The sequence below is a fragment of the Myzus persicae genome, unplaced genomic scaffold (assembly GCF_001856785.1).
Source record: "Myzus persicae strain clone G006 unplaced genomic scaffold, MPER_G0061.0, whole genome shotgun sequence".
In the NCBI taxonomy this organism is placed as follows: domain Eukaryota; kingdom Metazoa; phylum Arthropoda; class Insecta; order Hemiptera; family Aphididae; genus Myzus; species Myzus persicae.
The window spans coordinates 1,862,062-1,881,049 of NW_019100468.1; the positions used below are offsets into that span (position 1 = coordinate 1,862,062).

At 27.1% G+C, this 18,988-nt stretch overlaps 4 protein-coding genes across 8 annotated transcripts; 2 read left to right on the top strand and 2 right to left on the bottom strand.

Annotated features, from left to right (window-relative positions):
* Positions 1-59: 59 nt before the first annotated feature.
* LOC111031453 (protein SCO1 homolog, mitochondrial) lies at positions 60-1,764 on the bottom strand. The gene is made up of 5 exons (XM_022311424.1): positions 1,732-1,764; positions 1,391-1,589; positions 724-921; positions 445-653; positions 60-367 (listed from the first exon to the last, which is right to left on the bottom strand). Exons 1-5 carry the CDS (start codon positions 1,762-1,764, stop codon positions 167-169), a joined length of 840 nt encoding a protein of 279 aa, XP_022167116.1. The 3' UTR covers positions 60-166.
* Positions 1,765-1,804: 40 nt separating this feature from the next.
* LOC111030828 (zinc finger protein 37-like) lies at positions 1,805-8,910 on the top strand. 3 transcript variants are annotated; one of them, XM_022310554.1, is made up of 15 exons: positions 1,805-2,430; positions 2,491-2,595; positions 3,247-3,316; positions 3,569-3,611; positions 3,698-3,757; positions 4,008-4,122; positions 4,187-4,247; positions 4,870-4,918; positions 4,985-5,105; positions 5,187-5,229; positions 5,455-5,503; positions 5,835-5,949; positions 6,513-6,579; positions 6,723-6,774; positions 7,892-8,910. In XM_022310554.1, the coding sequence occupies exons 4-15, from the start codon at positions 3,579-3,581 to the stop codon at positions 8,705-8,707; spliced, it is 1,581 nt and encodes a 526-aa protein (XP_022166246.1). In that variant the 5' UTR covers positions 1,805-2,430; positions 2,491-2,595; positions 3,247-3,316; positions 3,569-3,578; the 3' UTR covers positions 8,708-8,910. The 3 variants fall into 3 exon arrangements, with proteins under 3 accessions (XP_022166246.1, XP_022166308.1, XP_022166388.1); XM_022310616.1 differs by having other exon boundaries at positions 3,247-3,307; XM_022310696.1 differs by lacking the exons at positions 1,805-2,430; positions 2,491-2,595; positions 3,247-3,316; positions 3,569-3,611 and having other exon boundaries at positions 3,702-3,812.
* A 1,807-nt stretch (positions 8,911-10,717) lies between these two features.
* LOC111029716 lies at positions 10,718-14,919 on the bottom strand. Of its 3 annotated transcripts, none has more exons than XM_022308966.1 (6): positions 14,649-14,914; positions 14,452-14,577; positions 13,477-13,518; positions 12,256-12,303; positions 11,933-12,056; positions 10,718-11,033 (listed from the first exon to the last, which is right to left on the bottom strand). In XM_022308966.1, the coding sequence occupies exons 1-6, from the start codon at positions 14,688-14,690 to the stop codon at positions 10,993-10,995; spliced, it is 423 nt and encodes a 140-aa protein (XP_022164658.1). In that variant the 5' UTR covers positions 14,691-14,914; the 3' UTR covers positions 10,718-10,992. The 3 variants fall into 3 exon arrangements, with proteins under 3 accessions (XP_022164658.1, XP_022164735.1, XP_022164579.1); XM_022308887.1 differs by lacking the exon at positions 10,718-11,033 and adding an exon at positions 11,442-11,852 and having other exon boundaries at positions 14,649-14,916; XM_022309043.1 differs by lacking the exons at positions 10,718-11,033; positions 12,256-12,303 and adding an exon at positions 11,053-11,852 and having other exon boundaries at positions 14,649-14,919.
* Positions 14,920-15,024: 105 nt separating this feature from the next.
* Positions 15,025-16,158, top strand: LOC111029890 (prefoldin subunit 2). The gene is made up of 3 exons (XM_022309164.1): positions 15,025-15,307; positions 15,401-15,524; positions 15,764-16,158. Exons 1-3 carry the CDS (start codon positions 15,174-15,176, stop codon positions 15,947-15,949), a joined length of 444 nt encoding a protein of 147 aa, XP_022164856.1. The 5' UTR covers positions 15,025-15,173; the 3' UTR covers positions 15,950-16,158.
* Positions 16,159-18,988: the final 2,830 nt, after the last annotated feature.

Consider the following 18,988-nt stretch of genomic DNA (forward strand, 5'->3'; position numbering starts at 1 on the left):
CTGATCTGTAGAACATGCAAAGACTGCAGTAGGTACTTCAAAAAATAATACACAAAAGCTAAAGCTTTTGTAAAATTGATGTATTAATTTAAAATAATTTTAACAATTAACAGCAACTGAAGTTAGTCTAAACAAAAAAAAAATTTGATTACATTCAAATACAAGTTTAAGATGTGACAATTTTTTTCCCACTGAATGAGTTTATCTTTTCTAAAGTGCTGCTTAACAATGAACCTTTCTCTTGTTTGAATTTAAACATGTGTAATAAAATGTGTTCAACTATTTCATCAGCAGTTTTGTTTTGTCCGAAATAATCTATGAATTCACCCTCTGGATTAACTAAGTACATAATGATCGTATGATCCACCTGAAATGATGAACACACATAACAATTTATACCTAATTCTTAAAGTAAAATAATAAAATATGTAATCACAAACTCACTATGTAATCATTATCAACGTCTTTCTTTCCAGGGCTATAATAAACTCTATATCTTTTGCACACTTGCTGAATTTGATCTGAAGTGCCACTTAAGCCAATGAATTTTGAAGAAAATTCCTTTATATATTTATCAACAATTTTAGGAGTATCTCTATCTGGATCTACAGTGATGAAAATACCTTGAATGCCTGTATTCATGTCTTCTTTTTCTAAAATTTGCAACAGGCTGATATGATAAAGTAATCATTAAAATAATATTTTATTTTATTATGTAGGTACCAAGTTTATCTACAACTAATGCCATTTTTTCTAATTCATCAGGACATATATCTGGACAATGACTGAAACCAAAATAGATGAGCATCCACTTCCCCAAAAATTGTTCACTTTTTACAATATTGTTGGATCCATCGAGTAACTCAAATGGACCTCCAATTTGAGCTTTTCCTAACTGACGCTTTCTCTCTCGTCTTTGTTCTGAAAATGTATACATTTTATTAAGGTTTTGATTAAGTTATAACATACCTAATAAAATATAAAATAATGATAAAATGTTAATTTATCATTAAATAAATAATATAAATGTGTATGGTTTCATTTTATTTTATTTATTAAAAAAATATGGGCAGATAGCACAATAGTTATTGCAAAAATAATATAGTAAATGTATGTAAATATAGTACCTCACATTAATATCAAGAAAGAATATGAGAAAAACAAACAAAAATTACAATATAACAAAATTAAGATGAACAAAATGTAATAGTGTTTACTGTATATTTATGTAAGGGGTTACATTTTTGAAAATAAATAAATTTAAATATTTATAGACTTTGAGAAATTATAAAATAATGACTAAATAATAAGCACACAATACACAATATTAAACAAAACAGAAATAACTGAATTAGGTAGGTAATATCAGTTAATAATTACAAACACTTACTTTCTTCTTGTTCTTCTTTAAGATATAACAAGTATGTGACCATACCCGCTCCCAAAACACCAGTAATTCCTACAGTTTTCCATGTAATCGGACCATCTTTTCCAAATATTGGTTTATTACGTTTCGGAAATTCAACATGTTTATTTGGACCTCCTGACACATTACTAAAGTTGAGTTTTTTTATTTGATTGATTTGGAACTATAAAGGTAATAGTCAAATTAAAATATAATTAAAAACATAATTAATTGATTAGAAATTAGATTTTACTATTCAAATTAATAAAGCAGTAAAAAGAAAAAATATTTTTAAAAAAGTAAATAATATTATGTAGGTATTTTACTCGTTGGAAAATTCTTCTGGAACAATATGACATGACTGAAAGAAATTTGAAAAATCGATAAAAGACAATGTTGTGAACACTTTTTTAAATACTTGGATCAAATTTTGTCTTTATTTTTGTGTAGGATTTAAACTTCACACTGAGCTTGTATTACAAAAAATCAAGTTCACTTTGCGTATAATATCTGGCCAGTTTTTCGAGGGGGATGTATAATGTACAAGTAAAGTTTAATCTATGACGTATGAAGAATAAAAAGAAGATATAAAATATAAATACTTAGTACTTGAGGTTTACGAACTTCAAGTTTTACCCACTATGAATTTTGATCATATTAAATTATGTTTTTTATCAAGACAATATTTATCTTTAGAGTTTAGATAATGGCCGGGTAGTTTTATTGAGATGAAAATATAGGAATGTCGAGCGGTAACAGCGGTAACTATATAGATTATAGACCAGGATTCGTTGATTTTATCACAGATTATGATAAATAGATAACACGTTCCTTACATTGTATACCAGTTTTTAAATTTTGAATTTAAAACGTTAAGTCTGTAACTTTATGTCTACTTGTATTATTTGAGTATTATTTTTCTTTATAATTCACCTTTTTAAATAAACAACAATTCTATTTTTGTTATTCATTGTCAAAAACACAAATCGATTGAAGAATGTTAACTACATTATTTTGACCTTGTTGTAAGTAAACATAAATCTATTAAGTGTATTAAAAATGTTCATGTAAATTATTGATTATAGTTTGTAGAAGTAAGAAAAATGTCTACAATAACAGAAGGTTTAGTGACAATAACAAACATTTTAAAACATAAAATCCAAAAACTCAAGAAAGAAGAAAAGCCAAAGGTAAATTTTCTTATGTTTTTATTGTATTGGTTCCAGTTGTTACCAAATGTTGACATTATATTAACGAATATTTCAAAGTACTGCTTGAGAGTCCGAGAATCAACTTTCCTTGAATGAATATATAAAGAGGGTCCTCAGTTTGTATTTAAACAACTAAAAATCTGTTTGGTACATACATTTATATATTTGAAATATTATGTTACTCGAGCATATTAGAACTTAAAAATGGTTAACGAATAACGGGTAGACAATTAATTTAGTAGACGTTTAACTATAAAATTAATTAAATAAGTTGTTACAATAATTTCAGACATTTTATAAAAGGTCTTTGGGTACTGGTCTGTTATCTCCCCGCCACCCATTATTATAAATACACTGTCTAAATATAAAATAATGATTTATTGTATAAATAATCAATCGGAATTTTGGGAATCACGGAAAGCCTTTCTATTTTCTATACGTATTTAACATTATATCATAACGTAATTTATATTTATACAATGTATTTATTATTATTCCATTTTGAATTAAATCGTATGTTTTTTCCATTGAATTATTAGATTATTTATATTTTATACATTGTGTTTATTATTATGGGTCTAGTAAGTACTTTTTTTTCTAAATTATTTTTACTTTGATTTTTAATTGCAGGTGTTATAACTACTAACATTATTTCAGAAAATTCATTAAATGACGAAGAGTTTACACTATTGTAAGTCAGGTAATTTAAAAATAGTTGTTTGTATGAAGTGTAATGTACAAGACTATAGGTTTTTACTTTTTTTGAGCATTGTGTTATTGTATATCATTGTATGACATAAAAACGTAGTCTATACAATTGAAAACTGTTTGTTATTTTAAATAGGTATAATTTTAACTTTTGTTGAATATGTATTATGTATATTATAGTATTATAGTTTAATTTAACCATATACTTATGCTATGTTACGTTGTTGACATTTTTATTTTTTAGATTCAATAAGATGATAAGAAGTATGAAAAAGAAAAAAATTAAGGTAGGTCTTCAACATTAATCAAAATATACATAGTCACATACTCACATCTCACATGAAAATGATATATTTATTTATTTTTACTACAGCTCTCGACTAATAATGGAATTGGACCTACTTATACTGCAGATAATACCTTGACATTGAATGTATGTAAAATCTACTGCATTTTTAAAAATTCATATTATCTATAACGACAGTCAGGTAACGTTAAAAAAATATGTTGTTATAGCCAAATTTGATTTTCTATTTAATATAAATACAAATGAAATTTTGCCGAGAAATTAACGTTATACCCCATATGTCATTATTGATGGTACCGACTGTAGTTGTTTAGAAATTAATTGTACTATTATACTAATAAATTGTTTCTAAACAAATTAAAATTTTATATTTTAGACATTAACTCATTTAAACACAATATCACCTAACAAGAAACTTAATTCTAAGAAACGCGACAACAAGGACAAGTATTTGGATGTAGATAAAACAGAGATTTTCAATTCAAACAAAGGTCTGTTTTCTTTTTTCTTATTATATTTTTATTGTTTGATTGATGTGTTAATTTAAATGTTTAGAAGAATTAAAAATTTGTATTCCTCTTGTGAATTCTTCAGAAGTTGATCAAGAATTGATGTAGTAAGTATCTATAGTCTCATTATTATTTATTGAATGATTTATGATAAACTGTACTGTTCTAATATAATACCTAATATTATCAATAAGCCATAATAATGTTGTTATCAGTCAGAGAGATCAACGATTTTACATTCTACTTTTCATCATAGACCTATTAACCACACAAAATGCATTATAATAACTAAATTGTATGTAAAAACTAATTTAAATACTGCAATTGTAGCCCGAGTTTACTAAACAACTAGCAACAGAAACTTTAAATTAATTTTTAACAAGATATAGTTATTATAATGCATTTTATTTTTATTTCACAGCACAACATGTTTAAAATAACAAAATATGTTACAATATTTGATATTCTTCAAATAAATTTAAGACACCCCATTAATGATATAATATCTAAGATATGTTGTCTATTACTAACTCGTTTTTGCGATTAACTGCCATGCCTTTAATAAGAATATAGCACATCAGACCTACAGTATAAATTCTATTATTAGTTTTATTACTATTTACTATACTATATTTTGCTCTTTGTATGACAAAATAACATACTGGTTATACTTATACCTACATAAGATAAGGTATTAAATTTTATTTCCTTAAACATTTGTTTTTTTAGTAGGCTAAAGAAGCTGGGAATAAAAATTAAGAAGAAAAAAAATCCTAAGGTTATAATTATACCTTCATTGGAATATAAACAAAGTACATAAGAATTTTTTGTTTGTTTATTTTAGGCTCAAAATAAAATGAGATATGATAATGCTATGGTCCATACAATAAAAAGGCATAATAAAACAAACGATAGCTTTGAATTGCTTTCAGATTTTAAAGGTCCTCTAAAAAACACTCACAACGGTCAGTATTTATGTACAATTTACATGCCAAATTAGTGTTTATTTCTTATCAAATGTAAATGAATAATGAAATTGATTCTAGATTTGGCTGCTACTTCAACACATACAGACTGTGTTAATGTTTTGTAAGTATAATAGAATAAACCAAAGTTTGTGTCATACAATTACTTTACATTGTTTAATGATTTGCAAATAAGTAAAAACTGAAGAGTAGGAAATTATCCTAGACATATTTATTTGCTAACATATACCTAATTTAATATAATATTAATTGCTATTTTTCAAATGTTTCAATAGCTTTTTTTAAATATTAGTTTATAGTTAATCAATAAAATGTTATATTGTTGTAGATTAAAAAGTTCATTAAAAAAAATGAAAAAAAAGAATAGAAAATCTGAGGTATTTATAGTTTTACATATTATTCATAATTCTCTGTTTTATAAATTATAAAAAGTGTTCTGATTTTGGAAGGTATTGTTAAAAATAAACAACCATTTTTCTTGTTTAACATCATCCAAGACTACCATCATCTTATATTTAGGTCCCTATTCCTTAGCACCTATTATTTAAAACAATAGTTTGGCATCTTCTTTTTCCTATTTTTATCAATATTATATCTATAAGTATATTTATTACTGAACAAAAGAAATAATAATTGTCTATTACTAAAGCTAACACCTGCTGATTAGAAATTAAGCATTTTAGAATTAAAATTTTAAACCTGTTTTAGATGGCAGTTAAAGATTCTGTGTTGTCAAAAGAAACAGTTAAACATAAAGATACTAAAAAAATAGAGTTCTTTGAAAACAATATATCTGAAGATCATTCAAAAGAGTTATACAATGGTAAAATGTTTAACTTACCAGTGCCTTTCCTTGATAAGTGTTTTAAGCTTACTCTGTTCTTAACTAACACATTAAAATTTCATAATAAATTGTCTTCTGTCAAAAATGTTAGATTGTTGTACTCCAAAGTCTAGTATTTATGTTGTTTAATTGTATACTTATATTTTGTATAATTTACGATTCTTGTGCTGGGTTTGCAGTATATTTGAATAATAAATAATATTTGTTTTATTACCCATATTGTATAACTTACAAAAGTCATACTTTCATTAATTTATTCATAATTAAATGATTGAATATAGTAACTCCGTTTTAGTCAACAATTTTTAAGCACGTATTATACAAATAATAATTTCCATTATGATTTCTCTATAACATTAACCTTCAATAAGTATCCTATCATTGTGTTATTAATTTTTTTTTTAAACTATGTTTGAGATAAATGTAGAAAAACCAAGTCAAGGTGTCTATTCTCAAACATTTAATTTTATTATACAACAAATAATTATGAGGTATCATCATTTTTTGCTAACTTCATATTTTTTTATATTCAATTTATACAGATACTGCCATGACTAACACTTCTAGTAATTCAAGAAATTCAAAAGTTGTCGAGGAGTATCCATTCTTGTGAGTATGAAAATTGAATATATTATGAACAGAATTTGAATGCAAATATAAACAAAAAATTCATTCTCTAGAGACAATCTCTAATTTCAAAGCATAGAAATTGCATTGTAGTGTTAAAAATTAATAACATTTTTCTTTTCTAGATTTCATAACCTGTTTAAAAAAAATAAGAAGAAACAGAAAAGGTCTAATAAGGTTTGTAATTTGTATCCAGTTTCAGTAAACTTTTTTTTTTAAATTAGGTTTAAGTAAAATATTTTTTGTTTATAACATTTATTGAATTAATATGTATCATAGTAGGTATAGCAATAATTGTGTGTTTAAGAAATCTATTCTCATATCCTTAGGTACTCGTATTATAAAAATATTGAAATATAAGTTTATCGGAAATTCACATTAATTTTGTATGAGCATTTAAAAATCAAATTTTTAAGACTATGAATATTCATAGGTAAAATAATGATTTCTCATCTAACAATTTTCTTATTTAATTGTAATTCAAAAATGAATAACTGTAGATACTTAAAATATTTACCAAATGTTTATTTTATCATCTTGATATGATGACATTTTCTAAATATTTTTTTATTCTTTTTGAGCTATTATTATAAACAATTGAACATTTTTTTAAAGTTTTTATTCTAAAAATGTTCATGACAATTTTTCACTGGGTCAAAAAGCTTGAAAATTTAATACAAGGTTCCTCATAAGATGCTTTTATAGCTACTTAAACATTGACATTAGACATTTGCCAATCATTTTAAAGTTAAAATGTTTAATTTTTATAGGATTGACTTTTTACAACAAAGTTTCTCATTACTAGTCCATGCTATAACCAAAAAATTTATTAACACAGTTTTTTTAAAGACAAGTTTAAATTTAAAAGAAATTAGATATTAAAACAAAGGATTACGGTTTTAATTGTGTTGTTCTCTTAAAATATTTCCTGTTTGTAAATCGTACGTACTTGAAACTTTTGAAGTTCATTATTATATTTTATACACGCAATGACATTTTTAAATGGTATGTTTTCGACAAAAATGAATTCAATATATTGTAATAGTAAAATTAATTACTCTAATAGCAATACTATCATTAAATAAGTATAGGCGACAAGCCTCTTTCGCTCAGAATTATTTTTAGTATGCAATGATTTAATAATATCATGGATTCAAATTTAACACAGAATACTGTGAATTACTGAATGATGAAATTGCTTATTTTTTTTTAGTATGATAAGTTATAATTTTTCAATGTTCGTATATTTATGTCATGAGAGACGTTATGATCGATTTTTAATTATTTTTTATAGGATGCGACTCATACTGAAATAATTTCGCCGAAGAAATCGAAGAAGCGTAAACATAAGACTGATAATAAATGTTCAGAAAATAATATTTCTCAATCAGTGAACGAGGATAAAGAGACATACAGTGGTAAAGGCCATGTTCGCGAGGATCGTAAAAATAATTTTAAATTGTTCGATGCATGGGACGATATTGTATCGAAATATCGTACCACGGACGACACAAGTCATTATTTTGGTAAATTTTGTCCTAAAGAATTTAACAACTCCAATAATTTATTTAAACACGAAAATGTCCATACTGGAAAACCAACTCATATATGTGACATATGTTTTAAAACGTTTACCAAGAAGTCTCATTTGTGTAGACATACAAGAACGCACACCGGTGAGAAACCTTATGCATGCAACGTTTGTGGCCGATCATTTTCGCGAAAAGTAAATTTAGTAATGCACGGAAGAACGCATACTGGTGAAAAACCATACTCGTGCAACGTTTGTGGCCGATCATTTGCACGAAAAGAAAGTTTAGTAAAACACGGAAGAACGCATACTGGTGAAAAACCATACTCGTGCAACGTTTGTGGCCGATCATTTGCGCAAAAAGAACATTTAGTTGTACACGGAAGAACGCATACTGGTGAAAAACCATACTCATGCAACGTTTGTGGCCGATCATTTTCGGAAAAAGGGACTTTGGTTGGACATAATAGAACGCATACTGGTGAAAGACCATATGAGTGCTGTCTTTGTGAAAAAAAGTTCATAACAAAGGGTAATTGTACAAAACATACACGGAGTGTACATTACAAATGTTTTTAAATTTGTTACAATTATTTATTAAATTATAACCAATGATAGCTTCCTTATTTCATTGAGGGACATATTATTGCGATTTGCGACTGTATAATATAAAATTTTGGATTTTCCTAACCATATGGATAATATATAGGTATAGGCAGATAGCGATTTGAGTATTAGACTGAAATTAGATAAATAAATGATATTTGTTAAAAAAAATTTTATTTATTATGGTATTTAAGTCAGATATGTTATTTATATGTTTAAGCGATTACATTAGCGATTCTGAAAGCATTTGATTTACCTATGATGTTGTCATCCTCACCACACCCCTTCTCGAAAACTAAAACACTTGTAGGTATGAACTATGAATAATTGTCATATAATTATAAATATTTGGTGAGTAATTGAAGTATCTACCATTATTAGTTTTTGAGTTACACCCAAAAACCTCAATTATTTTGGTCGGAAACCGGTTTTGCGTAAGTATTCCTGTTATTCCTTTTTTTTTTTGGTTTTTCCAAGCACTTGAAAATTACTGAGTATTTTTTACTTTTGACATTTTGTCATTACATTTTAAAAAATACTGAACATTTTCTAAATTTGTAGTTGTATCATGAGCTCTGTAACCTATTGATAAAATATTGTGATTCGTACGTCATCGTCTCCTTAAAATCCTTTTAATTATTAATTACTAGAATCATTTAGGGTCGGAATAGACGATCTGATTTTACCAGCCGGTCACCGTGTTTCTCTTAGCGCGGTAAATATTCTGGATATGGCGATATGGGAGAACCACGAAATGTCATTATCTGTTTACCACAGTCTAACTATATAATATTTAAAAAAATCAAACATCGTTCACCGACAAAGTCAGGTCGTCAGTTTGGCCCCTGACGGCCTGACACTCAATATTTGTTATCATAATTGAATTTCTATGTTTAAGGGCATTTGTCTTTTGTATGGCCCATAGCGTCACCAAGTTTCGAGTATTTATAATGCACATTCTACGTAAGACCTACCTTCCAGCTCTTAATAGACAGTTATTAAACATTTTTCTATTAGTGGGGAAGACCTCGTCCAGGGTAAGTATAGTCTTTAAAGATTTTTGTGTGGTCTGAAAGCTTCATCGCAACGACTACGAAATACTTCGAAATAATAAAGGGCACAAGAGGCCCATACCCCCCCCCCCCCAATTCACTGTAATTATACTTTTTTAATATGAACACTAGATGCATGTATAAAGGGATCTATCTTTCTGTATTAAATAGGGAGCATTGATTAGGTTATAATGTTATATGCAATTCGTCACTGTCGTCCGTGGCATTTGTGTTAGTAATGAATGATGATTAATGCAAGTGTGATTATATACGGGTACCGGACAAATATACCAGATAAATGAACCGTGATTAACTAACTATTTATTTTCTTGTAACTTAAATATTATTCGTGGGTTCTTAAAACTCTTAACGTAAACGTTTATTATAATATTTTATGCATACAATATATTAATTGAATAGGTAGGTGTACCTTATTTAAAAATTGTATTAATTCCAAACTAATCTTTAAGAACAATTATAGAAAAACATATTTTTATGAATTATTATAAAATAATATTGATAAGTTATTACTATTTTGAAAAGAACAAAGACATTTTTTGTATAATGATATATTAAGCTTCTTCTTCTCTTGTCTGACATCGGTATTGGAAGGATTTATTGGCAGAGTTAACTATACCCTGTTTCAAAAGAGAACATACCAGGTGGCCACAATTTTCTTATGTAAATCTGATATATTCATCTCTTTTGAAACAAGGTATGGTGGTTAATATCACCATTCCGGGGATTTCCTGATGGTTACTTACAAAGTCACAATCTTTGTATAGGCTTCTTTTATGCCCCTTTTCTCCTAATATGCTTTCAATTTTAAGTGCATTTATTATATTAATAAATTAATTTCATATGTAAATGCGTGCAAGCATACATTATTTAAGAATTGGTTCAAGTCTAAGAAGACAGCCAAACAATAATAGACAACACTGGATGATTTAACTATAATATTACAATGATTGAAGTATCAAAATTATAAAAGTTTTGTTCATAAAATATAAGGTTTTGGCAATATAAATCCAATAGATTTAATAAAATAAGACAAAATTATATACTTATATAGTTTTACATCTTACATTACTTATATGATAGAATACAAAATAATATTTAACATTTTATTAGATGTAAGCAAAACATTTTTTGACTTTCAATATGGGCTACCTATTAGGTAATTAGGAATGATTAATCCGTGTAACATCAATTTTCAGAATTATTTTGTTTCATTCCAAGATAATATCCTGAAATATATTTCAAAAATAGACATAAATAAATAATAATTGTATTACTTAAAAGCAATAGCGTAGCTGGAGCTCAGTTAAGAGGGAGGGGCTATTTAAATTTTAAATATTATATTACTGCATTACATCACCAATTAAAAATTCCAAGGTGGGCTTCCACCCATCGTCTCCTGTCAGCTACACCACTGCTTTATAAAGGACTGTATATGTACTTAAGTAATAAAATATACTAAATATTAGGTATATTTAACAGTATTGGCCATTAGAAAATACCTTAATTTAAGGAAATCATTACTGATAAATACAATTTAAAAATGCTATATAATTCATCAAAACCTAAATTAAAAATTGTTTGCATGAACAATTTATCAATATAATTGTTCATACAATCATTGATTATAAATACTAGTATTATACTCTTATTTATAATCAATGATACAATCTAATGGACCAATCGTGGCACTAAATAATGTTTAAGGGATTATTCGAGTATATTTATTCGTCAAATGTTAAGTGATAGTTCATGTAAACCGGCATTAGAAAATTATAATATAATAGAACAATGGTCTAGCATTTTGGCATTTTGTCATTTGAATAGTATGGTGTATATTTCATAAAATCTGCATCATTGACATGTGCCTGCACGTGTGGAAATTTATAAGCGGGTGGTAAACCGTCGATGCCTTGTACTTAATAACTAATTTTAGGAACTACACACACTAACATTAATTTACTTCTCACACAATAACACAGCTCAAATATAATTGCCAAAAGAAATGCTTAAATATTTCTCCTTAAAACACGTTACACTCCAGCCACCTTAACAACAATGACATATGACATGAATTACTAATATAATAAATGTGATGTTAAGGTAAAAAATAATTCAACAAACAGACCTGTATGAAATCCACTCATATAATATGACATAAGCATTGATGTGAGAGCTTCCCTCTCAGTCTTAGGTAAATTTTTAATACTGTCTGGTGGTGGTGGGGGTGGTGGAAAAAAGACTTCTGTACCCTTAAAACAAAAAAACATTCAAGACACTTATTAATAATTACATATTATAACTATTTATGGTTTGTCATGTATTCAGAACTTATTTTTAAAAAAAATGTAAAATCATTATTTCTGTAAGATTAATTAAAATAGATGGGAATAATTTTGAATATGAATTTTTAAAAGAATTTACAAATTAATGTATAATAATATATTATACCTCGTATCTACTTGATGATTCAGTTTGATAATTCTTGTTAGCATAAACCTAGAAAAGGTATAAAATTGTATTATTCTCAATCGACATTGAACCAATAAATCATGCTCTGTGGCTTAGTTAGATGTAGCTTATGATGATTTAATTTGGCTAATAGTGAAGAATGAGAGCTGACTTTTTTTTTCTAATGTATTAACAATGGTAAATAATAAAACAGCTATCTATGTAAGACATATATTTAACTTCAAACCAAAATAAGATTTTTAGTGAGTAATGTAAAAAATTAACAGCACAGCTTTAGTATACCTAACTAGGTTTGTCTAACTGCTTACTTTACTTACTTATTTACAGAGCATATTTTTGAATGTTGTATGTATGTGTAAGTCTTAGAGAGGCCATCATTTGTCTCAAGTGTTTTTTGATGTATTTATAATCTTATGATTGTAATTTTTATTGTACACGCCCTTGTAACCCCAGCAATCACTTATCGCAAATAGCCATTATCTCTTTTAATACTTTTAGTATTTCAAAAAATTGTTTTATTAAAATTCTGATATTTCTATCATTTTTAGCACAGAAAGTCACACATTTATACATAAATCAAAAATCACAGTTTACAATTTTAGATGGGTAAATCATTTTACAAAGTGAACAAAGTTGTACTTTTACACTTAAAATATAGGAGCACTTATATCGAGCCTGGAAAATGGCATCACCCTAATATCTCCTCAAGCAATATTTTTTTTTACATTGCATTTTGACCAAATTATTCTTAATAGTTTCAACTACAATAATTTCATATTAAATAATAATTGAAAGAAAATATTTTGTAAAATATATTCCTTTAAGAAATGGAAATTCAAGTATCGGAAAAATATGACTGGAGCTAACAGACAAAAAATATCTTATATCATTATGGAATGTAGCTAACACTCATTCCAAGGAAGTCCACAAAACCTTCATTAAATCATAACTTGAATGCACAGCATAAACATGGCTCCAAAAACTTCAAATCCAAATATAATTATTACAGTAGTTTTCAGTATAACTGAATGGTTACCAAAAATGACAATTACCTCTATCTTATTTTATTTTTAAATTATTATCTGATATATATATATATAATGTATTTATGTATGTTAAATAATTGTTTATAATAGATATATATTTGTTTATAATAGATATATATTTGTAAAAAAAAGTATTTTATAATATTGAACTTACTTTTTTCTTTGGTTTGTCTTTCACAATAGATTCACTGACTTCCTAAAATAAGAATTAAAATATTAAGCAATTATATGATAAAATATTATTTAAATCATTATTCATAAAAGTTTGATAGTTTAACATTGTATTTAATAATTATTCAGTAAATTAAGTTAAATACCCAATCTTGCTAATTTTTTTCAATAATTGTAATATATAATTACAGTTTTAAATTAACTAAATTCAAAATATAATGATAAATTTACCCATTAGAATATAAGTGATTTACATTTTTTTTATGTATAACACAAAAAAACAAAGGAGTCAAAACTACTAGGTATAACTATAAATAAAAGAAGTAGAGTAATGTAAGATTATCAGGACCACACACATATTTTTTTCATATTTTAATTTTACGAGTTATGTACGGTTAAAAATGCACCTATTTATTTTTTTATTTTTATATCTTATGTTCAAAACTTTCTGCAAAATTAATTATTAAAATAACAACATATTCAAGGCTCTAGATAATATCCTTACTTTTAATTTGATAATAAATGAATAATTTGTGTAAATTAATGCACTAAATACTAAAATAGAAAAAATAACAGAATTAAATTGAATAAAAAATTTGATATCTAATAGGTTGTAAGAACAATATAATGTACCAATATATGTTATAACTTTAATCATTAAAATATTAAGTAACTATACTACATCCACCGAGAGAATTTAACTAGCTCACAGATCCAAATAAACCAGTGCCACAGTCTAGTGGTCAAATTCTCCCATCACAAGGCGATCAGTACCGTGAGAATGAGTGGTAATAGATGAGTTTGGGTCGCTTCCCAGTTGCATTTCCTCGGTGGACGAAATATACTTATCCATTTAATAAATCAACTAAGATACTTGGATATATATATATATAACTAATTTTTAACATTAATGGTATGACATATTATATCAAGCATACATTTAAATAAGAATAATTACTTCGTCATTTAAACACAGCTCAGACATTGAATCAATAGGGGGTAGTTTTGCCTTAGCCTTCTTTTTAACTTTTTCGTACTGCTTGTCATAACTATTGATGAGATCCGAATCATCAACGTCGTTGACCTTAAAAATCACAAACATATAAATAACAATCACTAAGTAGTATTTAAGCTTAAGATATTCAAACTGCTCACAGAATTTCTGTTAAAAATTTGAGTATATTGGCTATCAGACATGATTTAAGTTTGACGCATGCGTGAAAATATTTTAAGAATTTTGGATGCTACTTTAAATTGCAAACTATTTTTCAAGAACGAATCAAGATTTCAATAAAATTGAATGGAAAACGACAACAATTAGTTAAATACTTTAAACTCAAAACTTAAAGTTAAAACCACGAATCTACTAACCAAGACGTTAAGTGTCCATGATTGCCCATAGTCTAAAACTGTTATCATCCGGCAATGATGAGATAATATAATCTATGGTCTTATGCGGTAATAATCTGGTCGCTGCATAACCTACAAATATTGATAAGCTTTTAGTTAGGTAAAGTATGTTGTAACCACAATCCTCTACCCACTTCTGTTCATGAGTTGGGCTGTAGTGCTGCATTACTGTCCTAATCTTACTGAGTAGGGAACTCTGAACTGGATTTGTATGCTTATGTTATTTAAAAAAAAAAATTAATAGTTTTATATACCTATTCACTTTTCAAAATGGAAAAACTAGTCAAAGTTAAGAAACCTACAGAGGAGGAATTGATTCACAACACTTTTAATGCCTTACGAACAGAACAAAGACAACTTGCTACAAAATTATCAGAAATCGAGCTCGATCTCAATGAACATAGGTTTGTCAATTTATTTTATTATGAACACATCATAGACATTTTTAATATATATTAGGTAGTTATACATTTTAATGTCTCTTAATTTCGTTACAGCATTGTTATTGACACTTTAAACAAGTTGGACGACGAAAGAAAATGTTTCAGACTGATAGGCGGAGTGTTAGTTGAAAGGAAGATTTGTGATGTACTACCTACTTTAATTAAAAATAGAGGAGAAGTTAGTGCTTTAGTAACTTTATAGCATATTCTTTAAATAGTTTTTGCAAAAAAAATGTTAATGTATGCTTGTTTATGTTTTGTAAAATCTTTACTAATTAATAATTATCATTGACTTTAATATACATTTATTTAATAGATAATTAACAAAAATGGGCAATAAGTTCTTAATTATTTACTTAAACTCATAATAAATAAATAATATTTGAGATAACTATTAATTGTAATAATTTGTTTTAGATGGGTAAAATTGTGAAAACATTGAATGAACAATTAACTAAAAAAGGAATTGAAATCAATGACTTCAAGAATAAGCATAACATACAAGTTAGAGGTGGAGCTACCTCAATGTCAGAAGAAGTTGAAAGTCAAAGTGTCGAAAAAAAAGCTGACCATGGGGGTTCAGTAATTGTTAATAATGTTTGATTTTACTATAATGTTCTAATGCGCTTCATATTTTACATATAACTATACTTTTGGGTAGTGTATTGTAAATTATTATATTGCCTTGTGTAACACTCAAAATACTCAAATTAATTTTTAAGTGAAAATAATGAAATGTCCACCCAATTTTGATGTATTCATTTTTGTATTAATTAAGTTTATTAATAAACGTTAACATTTTAACTAGTTCAGTTTTTGTATCGTTTAATAGTATAATTTTTCTTTTTAAAATATAGAAGAAATAAAATATCCTACCTTGTAGACACCCATTTATCTTCATTACTTGTACAATGTTAATACTTAAACATAATTGTTAACATATTTTTTATACAAATAAAATGCTTTAAATTTTAATCTTAATCAAGTTGTATACTTGTACTGACTTATGTTCTTATGCAAATTGATATTCATTATATATTAATCATAAATTATTAATGTATGCTCCACAATCCACATAACAATGTTTGTGATGGCTAGTAAGTATGTGGGGTGTAAATAATATGTATGCATTCCAATCACATCGTTATTACTACCAATCATTTACTTTTCACACAAGTAGAACATACTCTATTGTTTATACAATTATATCCACAAAGTATAATGCTATAATATTCAATAATCCTTTATTAAATGACTGAAAAATGCCATCATTATTATTTCTTGTATGTTCTAAGCCGAAATATGTACCTATCATAGAAATAATTTAACATTTTAAGAAAATGTTATGAATATCATTATGCATAGCGAATATATAAGTTAATACAAGTTTACAACTCAATAAAAATTTTAAATGAATATATATTAAGTAATGGAATTAATAAAATGTCAAAATGGTTTAAAATTGTTATATTGTATATAATGGTTGATTGTATAAAAAATATTATTTTAATTACGAATTTTGAAGTCAATATTTAAAAATGATTTTCCAAATTTATTTTTTGCATGGTAGTGTATTCTTTCTGGGCCATTTCATGGATTGCAAACAACAATTTCTCAGTTGTATTAATTGAATATATTACTTTATAAAAATAAATGATGTTATACCAAATTAACTGGATAAACATCTGTTGTCAGTTGATTATTTATATCAGAGATGAGTCATGAGCAACTCAAAATCACTGGAGCCAATTTTTAGATAATTAAAATTTAGAAAGTAAAAAAAAAAAAAAGATTATTCAATTTATACATTTTAATTAGCATTTATTTTGTTTATATTGAGAATTAACAGTGGTTATAAAAAATAATAAAATTAAATGTAAATAATACTATAACTACTAGTTTAATGTGAATTGTGAGGTTTGAGAATGGGTGATTGCTAAGCTGCTAACGCAGCAAAATCAACTTTTATTCGGAACTGGAAAGTTGGAAACCCAAAGTAGGTGACTTATTTAGGTCATAAACCGCTACGTCTGTCTTATTTACTGCGGGATAGTTGTCCGTGTAGTTGTCCGCGCTGCCATATTATAGGCATCAAACTAGTTAAATAGACAGGAATTTTTTTGGGGGAGGAGGGACTACAATATTTTATTGTTAGAGCTAGAGCACTACCGGGTATAGTGGTAGTTTCATATTTCAGTGGGGGCAGGGGCAGGGCTCAAGCCAAAAGCCTTTGAGCTTTTGAGAGATTGGAGAATACCTGGAGCATAAGATCGGCCGCTAAGTGCAACCCGATAAAGGGTGCATCGCCTGCATAAGTTCTCTGAACTTTCATAATATTAGTCATCGAACTAAATCCTCCGAGTGGTCTCAAATTCGCAAGGCCAGGGTTTGGGCCACTGGGTTAAGCTGTGCATCACCCACAGTGGGCACAATGGGCAGGTGTCATATATACTCATATTATACCCCTGAGACCCCTCCGACAAAAATAACCCAACATATTGTATTGTATCGTTGAAATAAAAATATAGCATAATTCTAGTTTTGCATGCATTAGGTTGCAACCTATTGGTTTTTTAGGGTTTTTTTTAAAAATAAATGTTTTAGGGTATTTTTTTAAGAATGAAAAAGATGTCAGACGGACTTCTTTTTGAAGTTATTGATGAAAAACTTCAAAAAGTACATTTTCGAGCGTTTAAAAAAAAAATACTTAGAATTGAATATTAAAAAATTTTTTTTTTCAAAATTTGAGGTTTTCAACGCAATAGATTTTTAAAATCAAAAAATCGGTTAGTAGAAGATTAGGCACTCGATTTAGTTTAAACTGTCCGAGAAAACGGAGCTGGCATTCGAAGGGAGCCACTATTATATAATATATATACTACTTGTGTTACTTGAACTAAAAAGGTTAAATTTACTTATTAGGTCATGCATCTGGCCGTAGTGGCCGAAGGAGATTCGGAGGACCTCGAGTTTGGCGACTGGAGCCGGTAAGCACTATTTTAATATCTTAAGGTTAATATCTTTTAAGTTATCTTACTTTAAGTAGTTAAAATCGGCGATACACAATTGGCTTATCAGGTCGATCTTTTTAGTACCTAATACGATTGCGAACGTTTATAGTTCAACAATGGACCCCCAAAAATGACGCGATTCTGGACACACATGTTGCCAAATTTATAAATAATAATTAGGTTTTACAAGTATTGCTGTTATATTTCTGCCAATAATTTCATCAATAAACATAATAAAGGTCGAGAAAAATCGGTCTCAAAAAAAGATTTAGATAGAATTAAATTAACTATTCAGACTTCAGAGCTATAATGATTATAGAAATCAGTGATCGTCCGCAATCGTGTTGCGAAAAAAGTAAATAGCGTTCGCAGTTCTGTTTCACCCGTTAAAATATATACCAAGAAAAAAATCAAAATTCTTTTTAGGCGCTGCGAGTAGCAGTACTTCTGTGCTGTGCATAATAAATGTTGAAAATTTTAATTTAAAAATATTGAATTCTAAGTATTTATTTTTTTAATCTAAGTTACGAAAAAAATGTACTTTTTGAAGTTTTTCACCGTTAACGGCCGAAATTTTATCTTACATTCTTATAAAACACCCTAAGCACATATTTTGGAAAAAAAAACCAAA